Source organism: Ovis aries, chromosome 4 (genome assembly GCF_016772045.2).
Source record: "Ovis aries strain OAR_USU_Benz2616 breed Rambouillet chromosome 4, ARS-UI_Ramb_v3.0, whole genome shotgun sequence".
NCBI lineage: Eukaryota > Metazoa > Chordata > Mammalia > Artiodactyla > Bovidae > Ovis > Ovis aries.
The window spans coordinates 34,198,001-34,222,271 of NC_056057.1; the positions used below are offsets into that span (position 1 = coordinate 34,198,001).

Here is a 24,271-nt window from a genome sequence, read left to right on the forward strand (position 1 = left end):
TGAAAATTCTACATTAAAGAAATAAAAACATTTATTAACAACGCATTTACAGAAATTGAAATGCAAGGAGTTGGAATTAAGATTATGAGTCTGAATTGTCTTCACAATTGCACTTACTTTTCATCAATTTGAGGATAAGAGAGGACCAGGAAAATCTGCAAATGGTAACAGTAGATATGGCATTAAATTACAACTAAAGCAACATGTTAAAATACACAATAGTTTTAGAATCCAAATAAAAATATACGTTTTAAAATGCCTTGAGAAAAACAGGGCATTCATCTGATGGCTAAAACCGAAGAATATTACACTCTTTTACAGACATTTCTACCTTGAAATGTCCGTTTCGATTTATATGTTTAAGAAAAAAATCTTCCCATATATTTCTTGAAGCAGAAAGTGTTAGTCGCTCAGTCATGTCCGACTCTGCAACAACCCATGGGCTGCAGTCAACCTGGCTCCTCTGTCCATGGAATTCTCTAGGCAAGAATACTGGAGTGGGTTGCCATTTTCTTCTCTAGAGGATCTTCCCCACCCAGGATTCGAACCCCATCTACGGCATTGCAGGTAGGTTTTTCCCCATCTGAGCCACTGGGAAAGACCAGTTATTTGTATCTCTTCAAATAAAGTATAAACATATACACCTTAGAAACTGTCAAACATACTGAAGAAAACACTTGCAGAAAAATTTCACCTGGCTTTTTAAATGATGCTGCTTGGAAGGGAATTTTATTTTTTCACCATATGTTTAATTTGTTGTTATAAAGACAAAAATATATGACTTAAAGAAAAAAAAGTAACAATGTGCAATCTAATGAAAAACAAAATATAATAGAGAGAAAGGGAATTTTAACTACACAATAGGCACAGCCGGAAACTGTTTTATTAGAATATATTGGATGCAATATCAAAGAAAATTTCCCTTATCTACTCGAGTCACAAGAAGCGAATTCTATACTAACATTTATATCTATCTATACATTCATAGTTTCGTGGACTTGTACAGACAAGGGCTCTCTAAACGTAAAAGCCCTCGGTGATTCAGCTGATAAGCGTTCCCTTGCTCGCCCTTTTACTGAGGGGCAAGAGAAGCGAGGACATTCCTCCCCTAATTCCAACCTGTTTCGTAACTTGGCGCAATCAGGATTCAATAGAACCTGCCGGGAGCTGTCCCGAGCCTGCGGCTGATTGGCCGAGCGCAGAGCACCGGGCGTGGGCTTTGCGCAAGTTCTCCGCTCCCTGCTCGCAGGGCCACGGGAAGTCGGGGCGCCTTCGAGCAGCGAGCAGCGGCTCTTCAAGACTCTCAGGAGCCAGGACCGCTGTTCGCATCCGCCGCGTCTTTCCGCTGGAGTCTGAATCTCTTCTTCAAAGGTTCACGCCTTAGTGAACATTCCGAGGTTGAAAGCCCGAGGTAGGGCGCGGGAAGCTGGGGACTAGACGGAGAAGGTTCGGGGGGAGGATGGATGGGCTCTCTAATTTCCTGAGTTGGGTCTCCTGGGGCGGAGGGCTTCGGAGGAGAGGGAAGAGGAGATGCCAGTTGGCAAGTCCACGGGGACTAAAAGGGGTGAGACTTATTCTCAGTTGCGGAGCTCTTGTGGCACCCGTCTCTAGTTGGTGTTTTGGGGTTTTGTTTTGTTTTGTTTTGTTTTGTTTTTTTTTTTTTTGAGCTAGTTATGCGTCCTGGAGTCTGCTGCCGCGAGCCTGCAGAGCCAGCGCTGTGCGGGCAGCCGGGCTCTGAGCCCGCGGGCAGATGGATGGCGTGGGGACCCGGGAGGGAGAGCTGCGGTGGAGGCGGGCAAAGTCCGGGCCGGCGCGCCGCTCTGCCCCTCGGCTCGCGTGCGGAGGCTGGATGCCTGACAATGAGGCGTGTCCCTGCGGCGACCCTCGCGACCACGAGCCGCTGAAGCATCAGGGCGGCGCTCCGCCCTTCTGCCGGCGGAGTAAAGTTGTAGGAAAGTTCAGTTTCACCTTAGCCTTCTGAGGATCTTACGTTTGACTGATTGGCTGTGGTTGCTCCTCAGGTCGCGATGGATCTTGAAGACGGCCGCAGTGGAAGAGCAGGGGGTGGAAATTTCTTGAAAAGGGACAAAAAAAGGTAGTTTGTTTCACTTTCATACTTGACATGGCTTGAGAAACTTGGGAGATTTGTTTCCGGCCTCCAACTCTGAATTAAATGAGCTGATGACCATGGTGGTGATGGGTTTTTGTATCTTAAATGCGGGCAATTGCGGAGCTTCGCTTGCTTGAGTTGAGCCCAGCATTTGCACGGTGAGCTTCTTCCTCAGCTTTCTGGTCCCACACAAGCCAGGGTTCATTTCCTTTCCTGTGTTTTATAACCTTCTGCTTTACGTGTGATGTTGACCGTCCGCGAGCCTGCTTTGTGGTCCAGTGTGTTCCTTCTGGTAAAACAGTCACATAAACACTGCATGTTAGTGGCACGCACCAGATGGGACAGAAGGCCACAACTACTTTTAAGTATTCTTTTTTTCTTTTTAAGGCAATGGGTATCTGACTCTGGTAGAAGTAATTGTGAGAAGAGTGTACTACCAAAGAATTATTAGAATGGTGTAAAATTATCCTGTGTATAGAATTGGCTCTGTAATCACATAGGAAAAATAATTATCTTAAGTAAATTTTTATCACAGTGCAGTATCTGTACAGGAAATCTTCAGTTTCACTCAGTAAGCTCTGTTAGTAATAAATGGTAAACTTAATAATAAATGGTAAATATAATAATAATAAATGGTAAATAATAATAAATAATAAATGGTAAAGGGTAAATGAGTAAGGTTATTAATATTATTAGAAACTAAGCTTTTCAGTGTAAGAGAAAAGAAATACAAGTGTGGACATTAAAGAGATTTTTTAAAAACAATGTTGAATCTGAATATGATTTCATGATTTTTAAATATAAATTTATTTATTTTAATTTGAGGTTAATTACTTTATAATATTATATTGGTTTTGCCATACATCAACATGAACCACCACCGGTATACACGTGTTCCCCATCCTGACCCCCCCTCCCACCTCCCTCCCCATACCATCCCTCGGGGTCATCCCAGTGCACCAGCCCCAAGCATCCAGTATCATGCATCAAACCTGGACTGGCAATTCATTTCATATATGATATTATACATGTTTCAATGGCATTCACCCACCGTCTCCCTCTCCCACAGAGTCCATAAGACTGTTCTATACATCTGTATCTCTTTTGCTCTCTCGCATACAGGATTATCATTATCATCTTTCTAACTTCCATATATATGCTTTCAGTTCAGTTCAGTTCAGTCTCTCAGTCGTGTCCGACTCTTGGCGACCCCATGAATCGCAGCACACCAGGCCTCCCTGTCCATCCCCAACTCCTGCAGTTCACTCAGATTCACATCCATCCAGTCAGTGATGCCATCCAACCATCTCATCCTCTGTCGTCTCCTTCTCCTCCTGCCCCCAATCCCTCCAGGATCAGTCTTTTCCAGTGAGTCAACACTTTGCATGAGGTGGCCAAAGTATTGGAGTTTCAGCTTTAGCATCATTGCTTCCAAAGAAATCCCAGGGCTGATCTCCTTCAGAATGGATTGGTTGGATCTCCTTGCAGTCCAAGGGACTCTCAAGATTCTTCTCCAGCACCACAGTTCAAATGCATCCATTCTTCAGCGCTAAGCCTTCTCCACAGTCCAACTCTCACATCCACACATGACTACTGGAAAAACCATAGCCTTGACTAGATGGACCTTAGTCAGCAAAGTAATGTCTCTGCTTTTGAATATGCTATCTAGGTTGGTCATAACTTTTCTTCCAAGGAGTAAGCGTCTTTTAATTTCATGGCTGCAGTCACTATCTGCAGTGATTTTGGAGCCCCCCAAAATAAAGTCTGACACTGTTTCCACTGTTTCCCCATCTATTTCCCATGAAGTGATGGAACCGATGCCATGATCTTCGTTTTCTGAATGTTGAGCTTTAAGCCAACTTTTTCACTCTCCTCTTTCACTTTCATCAAGAGGCTTTTTAGCTCCTCTTCACTTTCTGCCATAACGGTGGTGTCATCTGCATATCTGAGGTTATTGATATTTCTCCTGGCAATCTTGATTCCAGCTTATGTTTCTTCCAGTCCAGCATTTCTCATGATGTACTCTGCATAGAAGTTAAATAAGCAGGGTGACAATATACAGCCTTGATGTACTCCTTTTCCTGTTTGGAACCAGTCTATTGTTCCATGTCCAGTTCTAACTGTTGCTTCCTGACCAGCATATAGATTTCTCAAGAGGCAGGTCAGGTGGTCTGGCATTCCCATCTCTTTCAGAATGTTCCACAGTTTATTGTGATCCACACAGTCAAAGGCTTTGGCATAGTCAGTAAAGCAGAAATAGATGTTTTTCTGGAACTCTCTTGCTTTTTCCATGATCCAGTGGATGTTGGCAATTTGATCTCTGGTTCCTCTGCCTTTTCTAAAACCAGCTTGAACATCAGGGAGTTCAGGGTTCACGTATTGCTGAAGCCTGGCTTGGAGAATTTTGAGCATTACTTTACTAGCATGTGAGATGAGTGCAATTGTGTGGTAGTTTGAGCATTCTTTGGCATTGCCTTTCTTTGAGATTGGAATGAAAACTGACCTTTTCCAGTCCTGTGGCCACTGCTGAGTTTTCCAAATTTGCTGGCATATTGAGTGCAGCACTTTCACAGCATCCTCTTTTAGGGTTTGAAATAGCTCAACTGGAATTCCATCATCTCCACTAGCTTTGTTCGTAGTGATGCTTTCTAAGGCCCACCTGACTTCACATTCCAAGATGTCTGGCTCTAAGTGAGTGATCACACCATCGTGATTGTCTAGGTCATGAAGATCTTTTTGTACAGTTCTTCTGTGTCTGCTTGCCACCTCTTCTTAATATCTTCCTCTTCTGTTAGGTCCATACCACTTCTGTCCTTTATCAAGCCCATCTTTGCATGAAATGTTCCCTTAGTATCTCTAATTTTTTTGAAGAGATCGCTAGTCTTTCCCATTCTGTTGTTTTCCTCTATTTGTTTGCATTGATCGCTGAAGAAGGCTTTCTTATCTCTTCTTGCTGTTCTTTGGAACTCTGCATTCAGATGCTTATATCTTTCCTTTCTCCTTTGCTTTTTGCTTCTCTTCTTTTCACAGCTATTTGTAAGGCCTCCCCAGACAACCATTTTGCTTTTTTGCATTTCTTTTCCATGGGGATGGTCTTGATCCCTGTATACTGTATTGGTGTTTTTCTTTCTGGCTTTCTTCACTCTCTATAATCGGCTCCAGTTTCATCCACCTCATGAGAACTGATTCAAATGAATTCTTTTTAATAGCTGAGTAATACTCCATTGTGTATATGTACCACCGCTTTCTTATCCATTCATCTGCTGATGGACATCTAGGTTGCTTCCATGTCCTGGCTGTTATAAACAGTGCTGCAGTGAACACTGGGGTACACGTGTCCCTTTCAATTCTGGTTTCCTCGGTGTATATGCCCAGTAGTGGGATTGCTGGGTCATAAGGCAGTTCTGTTTCCAGTTTTTTAAGGAATCTCCACACTGTTCTCCATAGTGGCTGTACTAGTTTGCATTCCCACCAAGAGTGTAAGAGGGTTCCCTTTTCTCCACATCCTCTCCAGCATTTATTGCTTGTAGACTTTTGGATCGCAGCCATTCTGACTGGTGTGAAATGGTACCTCATTGTGGTTTTGATTTGCATTTCTCTGATAATGAGTGATGTTAAGCATCTTTTCATGTGTTTGTTAGCCATCTGTATGTCTTCTTTAGAGAAATGTCTGTTTAGTTCTTTTGCCCATTTTTTGATTGGGTCATTTATTTTTCTGGAATTGAGCTGCAGGAGTTGCTTGTATATTTTTGAGATTAGTTGTTTGTCAGTTGCTTCATTTGCTATTATTTTCCCTCCATTCTGAAGGCTGTCTTTTCACCTTGCTTATAGTTTCCTTTGTTGTGCAGAAGCTTTTAAGTTTAATTAGGTCCCATTTGTTTATTTTTGCGTTTATTTCCAATATTCTGGGAGGTGTGTTGTGGAGGAGCCTGCTGTGCTTTATGTCGGAGAGTGTTTTTCCTATGTTCTTCTCTAGGAGTATTATAGTTTCTGGTCTTAGTGTTTCGATCTTTAATCCATTTTGAGTTTATTTTTGTGTATGGTGTTAGAAAGTGTTCTAGTTTCATTCTTTTACAAGTGGTTGACCAGTTTTCCCAGCACCACTTGTTAAAGAGACTGTCTTTTCTCCATTGTATATTCTTGCCTCCTTTGTCAAAGATATGGTGTCCATCAGTTCAGTTCAGTTCAGTCGCTCAGTCGTGTCTAATTCTTTCCAACCCCATGAATCGCAGCACGCCAGGCCTCCATGTCCATCACCAACTCCCAGAATTCACTCAGACTCACGGCCATCGAGTCAGTGATGCCATCCAGCCATCTCATTCTCTGTCATCCCCTTCTCCTCCTGCCCCCAATCCCTGCCAGCATCAGAGTCTTTTCCAGTGAGTCAACTCTTCGCATGAGGTGGCCAAAGTACTGGAGTTTCAGCTTTAGCATCATTCCTCCCAAAGAAATCCCAGGACTGATCTTCAGAATGGACTGCTGGATCTCCTTGCAGTCCAAGGGACTCTCAAGAGTCTTCTCCAACACCATAGTTCAAAAGGATCAATTCTTCGGCACTCAGCCTTCTTCACAGTCCAACTCACACCCATACATGACTACTGGAAAAACCATAGCCTTGACTAGACAGACCTTAGTCGGCAAAGTAATGTCTCTGCTTTTGAATATGCTATCTAGGTTGGTCATAACTTTTCTTCCAAGGAGTAAGCGTCTTTTAATTTCATGGCTGCAGTCACCATCTGCAGTGATTTTGGAGCCCCAAAACATAAAGTCTGACACTGTTTCCACTGTTTCCCCATCTATTTCCCATAATTTTTCTAATTCCAAATTTGTGTGTCTCTGTGTATTCATCATAGAAAATTAGGAAATACCAAAGGCACAATGAAGAAAATAATTTGAAATCTCAATACCCAGTGATAGCCCTGTGTATAGATTTCTAGGTTTATTAAACAAACTTTATAAATGGGATCATATTATAACCTGTTTTGTTTTTTTTTTTAATGACACTGTAGACATGTTTCTTTGTTCTGGTTGTTGCTAAATATAAGCTCAACGTTGATTGGATATGGATTTACATAGTTTTTAAAGTTTTATGTAATTCTGTTGCTAGGTTTTTCAGTAAAAAAGATGAGAAGAAAGAAAAGAGACCAACTGTCGGTACTTTTACAATGGTGAGTTTGAATGTGTTCACTATTCTATATACACACACACACAGCTGATTCACTTTGCACAGCAGAAACCAACACAAGGCTGTAAACCAATCTCACTCCAATGAAAACAAAGTGAAACAAAAGAAAAAGTGCTGTGCCTTCTCTTGATCTAAAAAAGAGGTTTCATCTGGTAAAATATTTTCTTGGGAGTATGTTAATGAAGAGGTAAAATGAACTCACTTAATTCAGCTTGTTTTCAGGGAATGATGAGCATTGTACACAAACTTGCTGTGTGCAGAGAGCCTCCAGAATCCCCTGTCCTGGCCTGGGTTTCAGTATTCTCCTAACTAGTTATGTTACCAGTGATATGTCAACTACACAAGCACTTCTCCCATTGGTGGTTTCAGTCCTAGACAGAGATAACCAGCCTCATGGAGTGTGGTCCAAACAAAACCTGGGGTACCTTATCGCCAAGGGCTCTAATCCTGGCAGGTTTGAGGTCAAAGTCCCAGGCACTCATAATAGAAGTTAGCAGTGGGTTATTAATTACTGTGGCTTACAGAAAGAAAAACACCAATACAGTATACTGACACATCTGTACGGAATTTAGAAAGATGGTAATGATGACCCTGTATGCGAGACAGCAAAAGAGACACAGATGTATAGAATGGACTTTTGGACTCTGAGGGAGAGGGAGAGGGAGAGGGAGAGGGTGGGATGATTTGGAAGAATGGCATTGAAACATGTATACTATCATGTAAGAAACGAAGTGCCAGTCTATGTTCGATACAGGATACAGGATGCTTGGGGCTGGTGCATGGGGATGATCCAGAGAGATGATGTGGGGTGGGAGGTGGGAGGGGGATTCAGGATTGGGAGCTTGTATACATCCATGGTGGATTCGGGTCAATGTATGGCAAAACCAATACAGTATTGTAAAGTAAAATAAAGTAAAAATTAAAAAATTAAAATAAAATAAAATAAAAATTACTGTGGCTGAGTACCTGTCACTGTGCTTCTGTGCTGAATAACGGAAAATCTGGAATTTGAAAACCTTAATATACTTCTTTGTCTTATTTTCTAAGTGGTGGCCACTTAGATTTTCTTTAATCAGATTTGGAATAAGACAGGCTGGTTGATGAGCCCTCTTTACCTGTATTTGTTTTTTTTTTTTGTTGTTGTTTTTTTGTTTTCTTTTTTTCCCTGAGAATACAGATAGGGGAACTATGCAGTTAGAACCTGGAAGACTTACTAAACCAATTAAGTCTTGTAGCTACTTCGTAGCTACTTCACTTTCACCTTTCACTTTCATGCATTGGAGAAGGAAATGGCAAGCCACTCCAGTGTTCTTGCCTGGAGAATCCCAGGGACGGGGGAGCCTGGTGGGCTGCTGTCTATGGGGTCGCACAGAGTCCCACACAACTAAAGCAATTTAGCAGCAGCAGCAGCAGTACACACTTTGTAATTCAGACATAGCGCACCAGACACTTGTAAAATTTGTGTATGTGTGTGGGGAAGGCTATCTTATAAAATGAATATTAGTAAAATTGAATATTAAGTATGGTTACAAGCACAAAAATGAGCTGCCTTTTACACTCCAGTGATCTTATGTGAACATCTTCTCACACTCCAGTTGCTCTTGATAAAATTCCACCTGTGAGTCTGTCTTTATTCTCTTTGGAATTTTGGGGAAATTAGACTGTGTACTCGAGTTATTCTCAGAAATAACCAAGTGACAGTTTTTGTTTTACATTTCATTTTATATTCTTATATTAAAAGAAGCTTTGGTGTTAAAATAGGGTTTATTCCCAAGATTTAATTTCCAATTCCGTCATTTTGAGACTAGACTATTTCTGTCTTTTGTAATTTCATTTTTTAGAAGTAAATTAAATTTTAAAAATTAGTCTTATGTTTTAGAAAATTTATCAGACCTAATATATAGAGGTAAGACTATTAAACCAATTCAGGCCACCAAACAATAAAAATCTGGAGTTTGAAGGCCAGGTGATAATTACAACACAAATACAGCTTTTTTTATGCCATGGGTTGCAATAAATACTTTCTATGTGAATGCATTAATCTTTGCAACTCCCTTGGAGATAGATACTGCTATTGTTTTAATTTTGTAGATGAAGAAAGGGAGGTGAGACTTACTAACTTGCCCAGGAATACTCATCAGGGCCAAAGTTCAGACCTGAGAAATTCACACTAAATGATAGTGCTCAGGTTGGCATACGAAGGAAGGAATATATTCTTAGCTTTTTGATGGAAAGCTATACTGAATGTTTACGTGGCTTTTCCTCATGCCTTTCTCTTAAAGGAGTTGACACAGAAAACTGAACTTTATATAAAATCTATATAGACAGAGACATATTCAGAATGTTTGACAGTAAAATGCTGATGCTGTTATTGAGATAATCAATTCCTAGGCAGGTTGATGAGAAATCGGGGGGTCCCCAAGGAGAGAGGGGTCTGGAATTCTCAAGGAGGAGGAAAGGACAAACTTCTTTTGTCTACATTCCTTAGTCTTAGTCAATTACACAACTCAGTTTAAACTCTGTACTAAGGATTATACAACAACAATGTATCCTGTTTGAGGACAGTTTCTCCTTCCTGAAAACCTTCTGGCTAATTCTGTTATCTTAAAATGTAAATTATGAGAGTGGGTCTAGTAAGATCTTTACAACCTCCAGACATTCTTTTGATTCATTGTAATAACTAATTAAAAGGTATATAACTCCACTGCTAACACTAGTGAGAGGGCACTCTCCATCCCCCTTCTGATGTCTATGTCAGAAGCTTTCTCTGTCCCTTTTATACTTTAATAAAACTCTATTACACAAAAGCTCTGAGTGATCAAGCTTCATCTCTGGCCCCAGATTGAATTCTTCTCCTCTGGAGGCCAAGAATCCCAGTGTCCTTTGTGGTTCAGCAACAACCTTTCATTAGCATTGCTGATTAATAAAAATTTCCAGATAAGATAAAAACTCACGTGTGTTGGGAGTTTCCAAGAACCCCAGGTTCGATGATTCACTTGGGGGACTCACAGGACTCAGCTTATTGCCATACTCATGGCTAAGATTTATTACAGCAAGAGGACAGAAAGCAAAATCAGCAGTGGGAAAAGGAAGGCGGGAAAGGTCCAAGAGCGTCCTGTCTAGTGGAGTCGACTTGATTCCTCCAGCAATGAGTTGTGCCGACTCAGTGTGTGAAATGCGGTCGGGGAAGCTTCATAGAGACTCAGTGCCCAAGGGTTTCTGACTGGGAGCTGATGATGTAGGCACAGCGTGTACCAAAATTCCAGACTCACAGAAGGAAGGCAGACCCTCAGCATAAAGCACGTTGTTTGTACAAATCGTTCGGCCACTTCTATCAGTTAGGGTGATGGTTATTCTTCCCAAAATCCAAATTCTAGATGCCAGCCAAGGGCTAGCTTTGAATGCAGGCTCAGGCTTGCAGTGTTAACTGTTTTCTGTACACCAGGCCTGTTCACTTTTTTCTAGTAGAAGACTATTTTTTAGCAGTCTTGAGAAAATGATGACGAAGAGGTAAGGAATAGATTCAGATTTTTCTATTGGCCTTTATTTTCTCTCAGGCTTTGTTGCAACATTTTGTTGCTGTTTAGTCACTCAGCCATGCCCGACTCTTTTGCAACCCCATGGACTATAGCCCACCAGGTTCCTCCGTCCATGGGATTCTCCAGGCAAGAATAGTGGAGTGGGTTGCCTTGCTTACACTAGAGCCAGAGCCTTTAACAGCTTTAATCATTTATGATAGTATGTGATTGGTTAAACTTTTATTTGCTTGGAATTGACAGGTTCTTTGGTGCAGTTACCTTGTGGCCAGCTGGTCCTTCCTCACTGGAGACTTTACCATCTGGCTCAGTGTCTCCCTCTCCACCCCTGGTGCTCCTACTATCTTGGGTGACTTTAATGGTGTTATAAAGATAACCGCTCTTTCCCTCCCCTTTATTCCAGCCACCCATGCACACACTTAGATCCTAGGTTTGTTATTTGAAACTGTTCTACATCTAAAGGGCTGTTATGAAGCAGTTAGATAGAACTAGCCAGCTACTCCTCTGTCTTCAATCTGCTCACTGTTTCTTCAGTGAGCTCAGTGCTCACTGTTAGATCCTGAGTCCCCTGACCTGTCAATTTCCCAGCAGCCCCTTCTTGTTCCCCTTCTCTTATCACCTTAGAGCAATGATCATCACTTTGGTTATGCTCCTGCCTGAGCTGCAGACTTCCTTTCACCTGTCACTTGTCAAGCTCAGCCCAGGCAGATCGACCATCTGCTTTCTTGGTGCCTAAACCCCTACATCTGATGGATGCTGGAGAAAAACCTCATGGCAGCATGTATCCCACACAGAAATATTACTCTTCCTCTTCTCACTGAGTATGTTAAGCCCTTTATGAATTTCCCACATCTCCCCACAAGCCCCAGCTCTTCGTAGATGACCCCTTCTTTTTTTTTTTTTTAATTTCACAAACCAAATGGAAGCCCCCTGACAGCAGTTCCTCAGCTCTTCTCTCAGTCTACAGACACCCCGGTACCCAGGTCAGTCGCTTCCTTCTCCCTCCTGTTCTAACAGAGGAAGCATCTGGTTCTTTAATCGCCCTCTTGTGCACTGTGCTTTGGCCCCTGTGTCCTCTGCTTTCTCAAGGACCTCACATTATTGTGATTATCCTTTCTCTTCTGTATCCTCCATCTCTCCCTCTCAACTGGGTCTTTCTGATTGGTATTTACATGTCACCTATCTTTAATTTCACTAATGCCCTCCATTTCACTAAGCCTCCTCTAGCTTGCTTCACAAATAGGAGGTGACTTTGCTCTCTGTCTGTTTCACCTCCAAATCACTTCTTACATTCTAATTTGGCTCTGTCCCCACCACTCAGCGAATTCAGTGGACAGTCTCTGCTGACTTTTGAGTAGCACTTGATGCTGTTCACCATGTTCATTCCTCCTGTTTGCGTCTGCGATGCCAGAGTCTGCTCACTTTCCTCCCAGTTCTTTGGTTCTGTTCTTGTGTCACCTTTGCCTGTGGACTTAGAGCACCTCCACTCCCAATCCTTGGAGTCGGTGGTATTGTTGGCCGTTCTCTAGTTTCACATGGCCATTTCTGAATCATTTTCATGCAGAACTCCTTCCATATTTGTTTCATTCTGCAGTTATCATACCTTCTATCCATTGGCAGCGATACACCTTCTACTGATTTCTAGTCACTTCTGCTTCTCCATTGGGAACCTTGGCATTTGATTGCTTCTCCTTCATTCACCTATGCCCTCCACATTCTTTTATTTTGGTCACCGTATTAAAGTCTCCTAGGTACCACATTCTTTGACCTCTTCAGTTCCAACAGCCTTCATCCCTACCTTCCTTTAGTAAATTACTCTATGAACAAAGACCTTTGCTTTATCATCTGGGTGAATGCCCATCTCTGTTGCTGTAAACTCAGATAAACCTCTTCCCCCTGCTCCCCCCAACTACTTCTGATCCTTTTTGCTTGGCCATTTTTCCTTATCATCCTTTTTTTTTTTTTTTTTACTTTGCACATTCATTTTCTATTGCTGGAAGAAAGTACAGGTAGCTTAGTGGCTTAAAACAACACAAATGTATTATCGTATAGTTCTGGAGCTCAAAGTCTCACTAGGCTAAAGTCAAGGTGCCATCAGGGCTGGATTCTCCTCGTGGCTCCAAGAAGGAATGTTTCCCTCCTTTTTCAGCTTCTACAGGCTTCCTGCCTTCTTGGACTCCTGGCCCCTTCCTTACTTCACTCATCATTTCTCCTACTACTGAGTCTGATCCCCGTGGCTCCCTCTTATAAGGATCCTTATGATGACATTGAGCCCACTTGGATAATCCAGGATAATTTCCCCATCTCAGTATCTTTAATGTCTGCAAAGTCCTTTTTATCATATAAGGAAGCATATTCACAGGTTCCTGTGATTAGGATATGGTCAAGCTCGGGAGGTGGGGCATTGTTCTGCCTCCCACTCCTGCTCTGGACTTGGTTCTGTCAACCACTCTCTAACTCCTAGTACCCCTGCTCCACGTTAGCTCCTCTACAAATTATCCTACCCATGGTAGTCACATCAAGCCACCTCAGTTCCTGCCTGAAAACCATCTAAGGAAGGCCTTTCTTTTACACTCAGATGGGAGGTTTAGCATAAAAACAAACTCCCTCCTCTGGCCATCAGAGGCCATCTATAGCCTGAGCTCGTCTCATCTCTGATTTCACGCCAGACAGGGCTCCTTCACCTTCCTCTGGCCACAGTAATCACCATATCTGGTCCCTGAAACACACAGGGCTTGTATTCACCCCAGGATCTTTGTGTTTGTTCTTTCTGCCTGGGATCCTCTGTTCCCAGATTGTCACATGACTTTTTCCTTCCTATGATTTGATGACTTAGCTCAGATGTTGCCTTTTCATAGTGACTTTCCCTGCCCACCAGTCTGAGCCAGCTACCTGTCACCATGACACCTGACTCCGTGTGGTATTTCTCCTGAATAATTAACCACTGTCTGGTTTCTTGTTTATGTTTCACGTTCTCCTTGAATCTAAGCTCCATGAGGGCAGAGAGGTTTGGTGTGCTTTCTTCATTGCTGTGCTCCAGGATCCTAGAACAGTCCCTAGAACTTTAATAGGGACTTGCATACTGAATGAATGTTGAATATTGTGAATGATTTTTAATATGTCTATTTTCTCTTTAACTATTTGCATATTAGTAAAATATAAGCTTTATGAGGAGAGATAGCTTGTCTTAGCCACTGTTGTTGCTAGTACCTAGAACCAGGCTTGATCCTTACTAGGTGCTTAATAAACATTTTTTGAATGTTGAATGAATGCATGCATGCATGAATGAATTCATTGACGTTGGCCTCCAGCCAGGTACCATGGTAAGATCATGTTCGCCATCTTGCCTGCTGGATATTACCTAAGCCTCTCCTCTATCAGCACCTTCTACTTCTTTGCCCTGGGAAGTCCACCCCTTGACTTTCAGTGCTGATCACCCTGTCTCCTGTGTGGTTCTGGCTCATCCCCTCTCTCTTCCCTGTAAGTATCTGACCAAACAGTTTTCATTTCCTTGTATTTAAAGGGCTCTAATTGTAAATAAACTTTTGTCTTACATTTCCTTGGAGAAGGAAATGGCAACCCACTCCAGTATTCTTGCCTGGAGAATCCCATGGATGGAGGAGCCTGGTGGGCTATAGTCCTTGGGGTTGCAAACAGTCAGACACGACTGAGTGACTTCACTTTCACTTTCTTACATTTCACCCTATGTGTTACTTTTCTTTTTGTCTACTTGATCCCTTACTTTAAGCTCCTGAAGAATCTTATTTTATATTTCTAAAATCGATGACAGTACCTGCTTATATTGTATATTAGTATTGTATCATATGCCTAATAAACATTTCTATTATGAAGTACCATTTTTAGCCTCATAACAGCTATGTGAAACTTTCTGTATATGAGTATTTTCCCCATTTTATAAATGTAGAAACTGAAGGTCAAGGTTATTAAGAGATTTTTTTCCCTCCAAAGTCTCCTTTTGAATAGATGACAGAGGTGGGACATTGCCCTGAGCCTTTTGTCCTATTCGGCAGTGTTACTGCTGCCCTCAAATTGAGAGGTTGTTGCTGAGCCATGAAAGATGCCGGAATTCTTGGCCTCTGGAGGAGAGGAATTCAATCTGGGGCCAGTGATAAGGCTTAATCACTCAGAGCTTTTGTGTAATAAAGTTTTATTAAAGAATAAATGTTCATGGGGTTCTCAAGGCAAGAATACTGAAGTGGCTTGCCATTCCCTTCTCCAGTGGACCACATTCTATCAGACCTCTCCACCATGACCCGCCCGTCTTGGGTTGCCCACAGGCATGGCTTGGTTTCATTGAGTTAGACAAGGCTGTGGTCCTAGTGTGATTAGATTGACTAGTTTTCTGTGAGTATGGTTTCAGTGTGTCTGCCCTCTGATGCCCTCTTGCAACACCTACCATCTTACTTGGATTTCTCTTACCTTGGGCTTCAGGGTATCTCTTCACGGCTGCTCCAGCAAAGCACAGCCGCTGCTCCTTACCTTGGATGAGGGGTATCTCCTTAACACCACCGTTCCTGACATTCAACGTGGGATAGCTCCTCTAGGCAATCCTGTGCCTGCACAGCCACCACTCCTCGGGTTGCTCCTCTGGGCTGCGGGCCCTTGCCTCGGGTGTGGGTGACTCCTTCCAGCTGCAGTCCCTAGCCTCGGGCTCAGGGTGGCTCCTCAGGGTCACCGCCCCGGCCTCGGGTGGGAGGTGGCTTTTCCCGGCCGCCCCATGAACAGTATGAAAAGGCAATATGATAGGATACCAAAAGAGGAACTCCCCAGGTCATTAGGTGCCCAATATGCTACTGGAGATCAGAGGAGAAATAACTACAGAAAGAATGAAGGGATGGAGCCAAAGCAAAAACAATACCCAGCTGTGGATGTGACTGGTGACAGAAGCAAGATCCAGTGCTGTAAGGGCAATACTGCATAGGAACCTGGAATGTCAGGTCCATGAATCAAGGCAAACTGGAAGTGGCCAAACAAGAGATGGCAAGGGTAAACGTCGACATTCTAGGAATCAGCGAACTAAAATGGACTGGAATGGGTGAATTTCACTCAGATGACCATTATATCTACTACTGTGGGCAGGAATCCCTCAGAAGAAATGGAGTGGCCATCATGGTCAATGAAAGAGTCCGAAATGCAGTACTTGGATGCAATCTCAAAAATGACAGAATGATCTCTGTTTGTCTCCAAGGCAAACCATTCAATATCACAGTTATCCAAGTCTATGCCCCAGCCAGTAATGCTGAAGAAGCTGAAGTTGAACGGTTTTATGAAGACCTATAAGACCTTTTAGAACTAACACCCAAAAAAGATGTCCTTTTCATTATAGGGGACTGGAATGCAAAAGTAGGAAGTCAAGAAACACCTGGAGTAACAGGCAAATTTGGCCTTGGAATGCAGAATGAAGCAGGGCAAAGACTAATAGAGTTTTGCCAAGAAAATGCACTGGTCATAGCAAAAACCCTCTTCCAACAACACAAGAGAAGACTCTACACATGGACATCACCAGATGGTCAACACCGAAATCATATTGATTATATTCTTTGCAGCCAAAGATGGAGAAGCTCTATACAGTCAACAAAAACAAGACCAGGAGCTGACTGTGGCTCAGATCATGAACTCCTTATTACTAAATTCAGACTCAAATTGAAGAAAGTAGGGAAAACCGCTAGAGCATTCAGGTATGACCTAAATCAAATCCCTTATGATTATACAGTGGAAGTGAGAAATAGATTTAAGTGCCTAGATCTGATAGATAGAGTGCCTGATGAACTATGGAATGAGGTTCATGACATTGTACAGGAGACAGGGATCAAGAGCATCCCCATGGAAAAGAAATGCAAAAAAGCAAAATGGCTGTCTGGGGAGACCTTACAAGTAGCTGTGAAAAGAAGAGAGGCAAAAAGCAAAGGAGAAAAGCAAAGATATAAGCATCTGAATGCAGAGTTCCAAAGAATAGCAAGAAGAGATAAGAAAGCCTTCTTCAGTGATCAATGCAAAGAAATAGAGGAAAACAACAGATTGAGAAAGACTAGAGATCTCTTCAAGAAAATTAGAGATACCAAGGGAACATTTCAGGCAAGGATGGGCTCGATAAAGGACAGAAATGGTATGGACCTAACAGAAGCAGAAGATATTAAGAAGAGGTGGCAAGAATACATGGAAGAACTGTACAAAAAAGATCTTCATGACCCAGATAGTCATGATGATGTGATCACTAATCTAGAGCCAGGCATCTTGGAATGTGAAGTCAAGTGGGCCTTAGAAAGCATCACTACAAACAAAGCTAGTGGAGGTGATGGAATTCCAACTGAGCTGTTTCAAATCCTGAAAGATGATGCTGTGAAAGTGCTGTACTCAATATGCCAGGAAATGTGGAAAACTCAGCAGTGGCCACAGGACTGGAAGAGGTCAGTTTTCCTTCCAATCTCAAAGAAAGGCAATGCCAAAGAATGCTCAAACTATCGCACAATTGCACTCATCTCACATGCTAGTAAAGTAATGCTCAAAATTCTCTAAGCCAGGCTTTAGCAATACGTGAACCGTGAACTTCCTGATGTTCAAGCTGGTTTTAGAAAAGGCGGAGGAATCAGAGATCAAATTGCCAACATCCACTGGATCATGGAAAAAGCAAGAGCTTTCCAGAAAAACATCTATTTCTGCTTTATTGACTATGCCAAAGCCTTTGAATGTATGGATCACAATAAACTGTGGAAAATTCTGAAAGAGATGGGAATACCAGACCACCTGACCTGCCTCTTGAGAAATCTGTATGCAGGTCAGGAAGCAATAGGTAGAATTGGACATGGGACAACAGACTGGTTCCAAATAGGAAAAGGAGTACGTCAAGGCTGTATATTGTCACCCTGCTTATTTAACTTCTATGCAGAGTACATCATGAGAAACGCTGGACTGGAATAAACATAAGCTGGAATCAAGATTGCTGGGAGAAATATCAATAACCTCAGATATGTACATGACATCACCCTTATAGCAGAAAGTGAAGAGGAGCTAAAAAGCCTCTTTATGAAAGTGAAAGAGGAGAGCGAAAAGTTGGCCTAAAGCTCAACATTCAGAAAATGAAGATCATGGCATCCGGTCCCATCACTTCATGGGAAATAGATGGGGAAACAGTTGAAACAGTGTCAGACTTTATTTTTTTGGGCTCCAAAATCACTGCAGATGGTGACTGCAGCCATGAAATTAAAAGACGCTTACTCCTTGGAAGAAAAATTATGACCAACCTAGATAGCATATTCAAAAGCAGTGACATTACTTTGCCGACTAAGGTCCGTCTAGTCAAGGCTTTGGTTTTTCCTGTGGTCATGTATGGATGTGAGAGTTGGACTATGAAGAAGGCTGATCACTGAAGAATTGATGCTTTTGAACTGTGGTGTTGGAGAAGGCTCTTGAGAGTCCCTTGGACTGCAAGGAGATCCAACCAATTCATTCTGAAGGAGATCAACCCTGGGTTTTCTTTGGAAGGAATGATGCTAAAGCTGAAACTCCAGTACTTTGGCCACCTCATGAGAAGAGTTGACTCATTGGAAAAAACTCTGATGCTGGGAGGGATTGGGGGCAGGAGGAGAAGGGACGACCGAGGATGAGATGGCTGGATGGCATCATGGACTTGATGGACGTGAGTCTGAGTGAACTCCGGGAGATGTCCCTCTGGAACAGGGAGGCCTGGCGTGCTGCGATTCATGGGGTCACAAAAAGTCGGACATGACTGAGCGACTGAACTGAACTGAAAGAATAAATGAGATAGAAAGCTTCTGACATAGATATCAGAAGGGGGCAGAAAGAGTGCCCCCCTGCTAGTCTTCAGCCAGATGTTATATAGCTACTAGCAGTCTGCTAATTAGAGAAAGGAAATGTCTCAAAACTCAGAGACTGGCACCAGGCCCTTCACCTACAACGTGCATTTTGAGATAACACTGGCACAAGATGAGTTGTCCCAGGCCATAAGATGGTTGACATAAATCTTGAAGAAAGGCAGGTATCCAAGCAAATACAGTCTCATTAACACAGCTTAAGAGAACATTTGCGAGTTTGTCAGGTTGGTTCTGAGTCTTAGGCAGAACTGTGTTGAAGACAGAGTCTAGGGTAAATGCATAGTCCATTTACATAGCTTAAGACAAATATTTCCGTAAGAAAAACCCATTGGTTAGCTCAAGGTTTAAGAAAAGTTAAGTTCAGGTGGAGCCAGGTGTCATGGCAACACAGAATTTTAAGATGAACGTCTTTTAAAATTTGTATAGAGAAGGGGAAAAAATCTAACACTTGTTGTTTGTTTCTTCCTGCCACTTAAGAGAGAGAGAAAAAAATATCTGACACTTGCAGCCTATTTCCTCCTTTGGAGACCCCTGGCCTTCCTGCCTGTTACCCTCTCAAAATCTTCTTACCACCTGCCCTCCAGAAATCAGTCTTGCCTCACGTCACAAATAAATATGAGGTTTTGTACTTTTTCAACTTTGTCCTCATTCTCGGACACTTGTTTGTATCTGTGCTCACTTTTAGCTCATTCCTTCTAGCCTGAGATGAAGAGACATACCTTTCCCTATTGGAGAACCTTTTCTCCTTTTCAAAAATTTTATTTTGATTTTTCATCCCTGTAGAAAGGTGCAATAAAAAATATAACCTATATGCTCATATAACCATTGTCTATAACTAGTAGTTGTTAACATTTTTTTACATACATTTCACCTGGAATTAGAGATTCATGATATTTTCTAAGTACCTCCATTTCTGTCTCTTAAAAATTTTCCTACCAACATTTTCCTCTAAAACATAATACAGTGATTGTATTTAACAAAATGAATGTTAATTCCTCAGTATCATCTAATAGTTCATATTTGAACTTTCACAATTAGCTCCCCTGAGTGTGTCTTACAGTTGATTTGTTCTGTTTTCTTCTCTTTTTAAATAACATTGACCTGTTGAAAATATGGTACCAATTTTCCTATAGAATGCTTCACCCTCTGGACAATTTTTATTACTTTGTTCTGGTGTCATTTAACTTATTATTCTACATCTTACATTTCTTATACGCTAAAAAAAGTAAAAGTCTTTCATTTATCTCCAACTCTGTTGTAACCCATAGACTGTAGTCCACAAGGCTCTTCTATCCATGGGATTTCTCAGGCAAGAATACTGGAGTGGGTTGCCATTTCCTTCTCCAAAGGATCTTCCCAACTTAGGGATCAAACCCAGGTCTCCTGAAGCGTAACCAGATTCTTTACTATCTGAGCCACCAGAGAAGCCCTATATACTGAGAGTTAAGTCTAAAGATTTTAATACATGGCTGTTAAATATTTATGGTAAGAAAATTACATAGGGGATGCTATGTACTTCATGTCTCATCACACCTGGAAATATCAAATGTCAGTGTGTTTTACTTTTTTATGGTACTGAGTTTGATTGCTTGGTAAAGGAGATGACAGATTGGATTCCTCCACTGTGGAAGGAGCTCTACCCCCTTGCAGATATGAGGGGTCTTGGTACATCAGGGAATATCTTGTCTCTCGTAATAGTTATCGTGCCTGCTGATGATCCCTCACTCCAGGTTCTCAAAATAGTTATTTCTCTTATTTTCTAGGACTTGTCACATCTCAGTTTCCCTCCTGTATTTTCACCAATGCTGTCTCTGACTCATTTAGCTACAATGTAGAAGATTTCTTTAAATAGTTATCCCTTAGCATGACAACCGTCTCTAGTAACCATCATCTTTCTTGCTTTTGTCTTAAGGTCATAAAAGAATGGTCCACATGCTATCTACATTACTTGGTCTCCAAATTATTCTTTGTCAAGCTCATTATTTCTTGCTAGACTACGGGACCACCAGGGGAGTCCTCCTCCTTGCTTTTCAACCCGTGGTAAACTTTCAAATCTGGGAGGAAGCATCACCTTCTTTATGAAGCTTTTCCACAAAGGACAGAATGACCCATTCACTCAAGTTTGTGTCTTCTCTACTCTGTATACCGTGCTGTCAAAGCATGCAGAATGTATATTGCATATCCCTCTTTTTTTCATTTGAATTGTATTTTCGGTATCTATTACTGGATTTCTTTAGTCATTGAATAGCATTTAGTAAATGTTTATATTCATGGCCCACTTACTTTTATTCCAGCCAGTGATTAGTTTTTGAGTTAGACAGTACTTTGGGAGTGGTGATGAGGGAAATCCTTGTATATCAATTATCTTTTCTTCCTCTGTTGAGAAATTCGACACTTTTCCACTTTATAGCTTTTAATAGAAGGTAAATCCACCTGCCAGTGCAGGAGATGCGAGTTCAACCCCTGGGTCAGGAAGGTCCTCCCGAATGGGAGAAGTATTAATCGTTTCCCAAGTGGGCCTGTCACAGCCTCAAGCCCACTCCCCTACTGTGTCCTCTTCTCATCAGGTTTGCATCTCAGGAGCTCACTCTTTCTTTCTTGTGGTTTGCCTGCAATTAAAGAGTTTATGCAGATCTGCTCTGGTCTTCGGGAAGCGTGTATCTAACTCATTGCTTTCCCCTTCCTTCTCACTATGGAGGCCTAATTGGTTTCCCAGGTGGTTCAGTGGTAAAGGATCCGCCTGCTGATGCAGGAGATGTGGATTTGAGCCTCTGTCAGGAAGATCCCCTGTAGGAGGAAATGGCCACCCACTCCAGTATTCCTGCTTGAAGAATTCCATGGACAGAGGAGCCTGGTGGGCTGGGGTTGCAAAGAGTCAAACATGACTGAGAATGCACACAGGCATTGAGGCCTAATTACATTAACTAATTGCTTAATATTTATGCTAGTGCTGTTAGGCAGCAGATATTTGACCCAAGCCACTTTCTGAAAGCAGCAAAACATATTTCTTCAATGGTGTCCTCAGAGGGACCTTTGGGAATCATGGTGTTTTAACCGAGAAAAATCTTGAGCTGCAAAGTGGCTTCCACTCCTGGGAATCAGAGTCACACATACTATATTTCTTATATTGAGCCATTATAGATCTCTTTAATGTTCCAAAATGTCCTGTGCATCTCATGAAGCCCTCGTATGTAAGAGAAGAAGGAAGATGAAATCAGGCGCGTTCAGGGTGGTATGGCTGTAAATTGGTATAGCCATGGAAAACAGTATAGAGGCTCCTCAAAAATATAAAAGCGGAACCACACTTCTACTCTTGGGTATAGATCTGAAGAAAATGAAAACATTAATTTGAAAAGCTCTCTGCACTCCATTGTTCTTAATAACATTATTTACAATTGCCAAGATGTGGAAGCAACTTAATTGTCCATCGACGGATGAAAAAGATGTGGTATACACACACACATACATATAATGGAATATTATTCAGCCATAGAAAGAATGAAGTTATGCCTTTTGCAACAACATGAGTGGACCCAGAGTGTATTATGCTTAGTGAAATAAACCAAAGACCAACACTGTATGTTATCATATGTGTAATCTAAAAAATAAAAGAATATAACAAAACAGAAACAGACTCACAGATACAGAGATCAAGAGTATTATCTGTGGGGAAAGGAAAGGTAGGAGGAGCAAGATGGGGGTAGGGATTAAGAGGTATAAACCAACTGTATAAAATAAGCTACAAGGATGTATTGTACAGCATAAGGAATATAACCATTATTTTATAATAAGTTTAGAGTATAATCCATTAAATGATTGAGTAACTGTTGTATACCTGAAGCTAATATATTGCAAGTCAACTATAGTATAATTTTTTATAAAATGGATAGACTGAGTCCAATATAAAGAAGAAGGTCAAAACTCAAAAAAAAAAAAGAAGAAGCAATTGCATATTTCTCTTAGGTTATTAGGCTGAGGTGGTTGCAATAGTAGTCTGAGAGCTAACTATTTAGATTTTGGATACATTCGGAAAGTAGAGTTAACCTTCCATGACATCGTGCTAACTGTTCCTATTGTCTGTATTTTCTCCTTTTTCAGTTCCGCTATTCAAATTGGCTCGATAGGTTGTGTATGGTGCTGGGGACTTTGGCTGCCATCATCCACGGAGCTGGACTCCCCCTCATGACGCTAGTGTTTGGAGACATGACGGATAGCTTTGCAGGTGCTGGAAATTTCGGAAACATAACTTTTCCAAACATGACTAATGAAAGTAAGTGTTGTTTGTGGTACTGATTTTTTTGAAAGCTTGATGAAAAATCATTGACTCACAGTGAAGTTTGTGGAGTCCTCACCAAGTATGCATGAGTGTGTTTAGTGCTGTGGGAGATGGAGGGGTCTGGCTATAGCTCATATCTGTAATGAATTTGAGAAGATGATGTTCACAATCATTAGAACATACTGTGGAAGTGCTGGTAGAGATAGATAGGAAAAGAGAGCACTCTATGAAGGCAGAAATATCCCAGGCAGTTTCAGGAAAAGGTATTGGAACCTAATCTGGTATTTGAATATTAAGTAGGAATCAGTTAAGCAGTTCCCTGACATATTGATTATGGGTACAAGAGACAGGAATCCAAGATGATTCTAAAGTGTTTAGTCTGAGAAACTGCATAAGCTGGATGCAGTTACTATCAGTTGAGATGAGGAAGATAGAGGGAGATCAGTTTTGGCAGTAGATACCAGAAATTTAATTTTGGGCGTCGTCACAGGTTGGGCTTTTTGGAAACACGGAAATGGAGAAATGGGGACAAGAGAAGCTGTGTGTGTGTTTAGGATGGGAGAATGACAGCTGGTTTGTATGCTGATAGAAATTATCCAACATAGAAGAGAAAGTGATGCTTTGGAAGAGACGGAGAGATTCGTTTGAGTGCTGTCCTTGAGAAAGGAAGGAAACTTAAGCTTCAGAGGAAATACTTGCTTGAAGTATAGGCATGAATAGTTCACCGACAATAACGGGTGAGAAGACAGAGTATTTGAGTGTCAGTGCCCAAAGGTTGGTATACTTGGACATGAGGATTTGTAGAACTTGCCTTCTCAGTCAAATAGGAAGCAAGACATTTGGCTGATCAAGAAAGGAAACCTAAAATAAGTTCTGGGAATTCCCTGGCCATGTAGTGGTTAGGACTCCACACTCTGCTGAGGGCCCAGATTTAATCCTCGGTCAGGGAACTAAAATCTCCTAAACTGCGTGGCATGGCCAAAAAAAAAACTAAAACAAGTTTCCTAGCAGAGTGAGAAAGTGAGTGGACTAGGGTGTCACACACTTTCACGTCCTTGAACTTGATTGAGGAGAAACTGGCTCGTAACTGTGAGCTCCCAAGTCACCTCTGGTCAAGTGTACATTGATTTCGACTAAACTACACAAAGACTTACAGGCTGGTGTGCACTCAAGTCATGGAGACCTTGAAGAGGCCTGTTTGTGCACTCCAGGATTTAGTGACATAGATTTTGCAGGACCTTTAAGTCTCTGATGATTGCTATGAATCCCTTCCCCCAGAAATATGCACGTAGATATGCGTGCGATCCGGGG

At 41.8% G+C, this 24,271-nt stretch overlaps 2 protein-coding genes across 4 annotated transcripts in view; both read left to right on the forward strand.

Annotated features, from left to right (window-relative positions):
* The window catches only part of LOC101122517 (phosphatidylcholine translocator ABCB4), a 387,444-nt gene that overhangs the window by 171,527 nt on the left and 191,646 nt on the right, over window positions 1-24,271 (forward strand).
* LOC101121256 (ATP-dependent translocase ABCB1) overlaps window positions 1,215-24,271 on the forward strand; it is a 116,094-nt gene continuing 93,037 nt past the window's right edge. For 2 of the 3 annotated variants that reach the window (XR_003589152.3, XM_027968525.3), the window contains exons 1-4: window positions 1,215-1,411; window positions 2,022-2,095; window positions 7,218-7,278; window positions 22,783-22,954. Coding sequence is in view for 2 of the 3 variants with exons in the window: in XM_027968525.3 (XP_027824326.2) it covers window positions 2,028-2,095; window positions 7,218-7,278; window positions 22,783-22,954 (301 nt within the window). In the remaining variant the exon portion in view is untranslated. Of the gene's footprint in view, window positions 1,412-1,971; window positions 2,096-7,215; window positions 7,279-22,782; window positions 22,955-24,271 lie in introns of those variants that run through there. The other variant, XM_060414575.1, reaches the window with a different exon arrangement.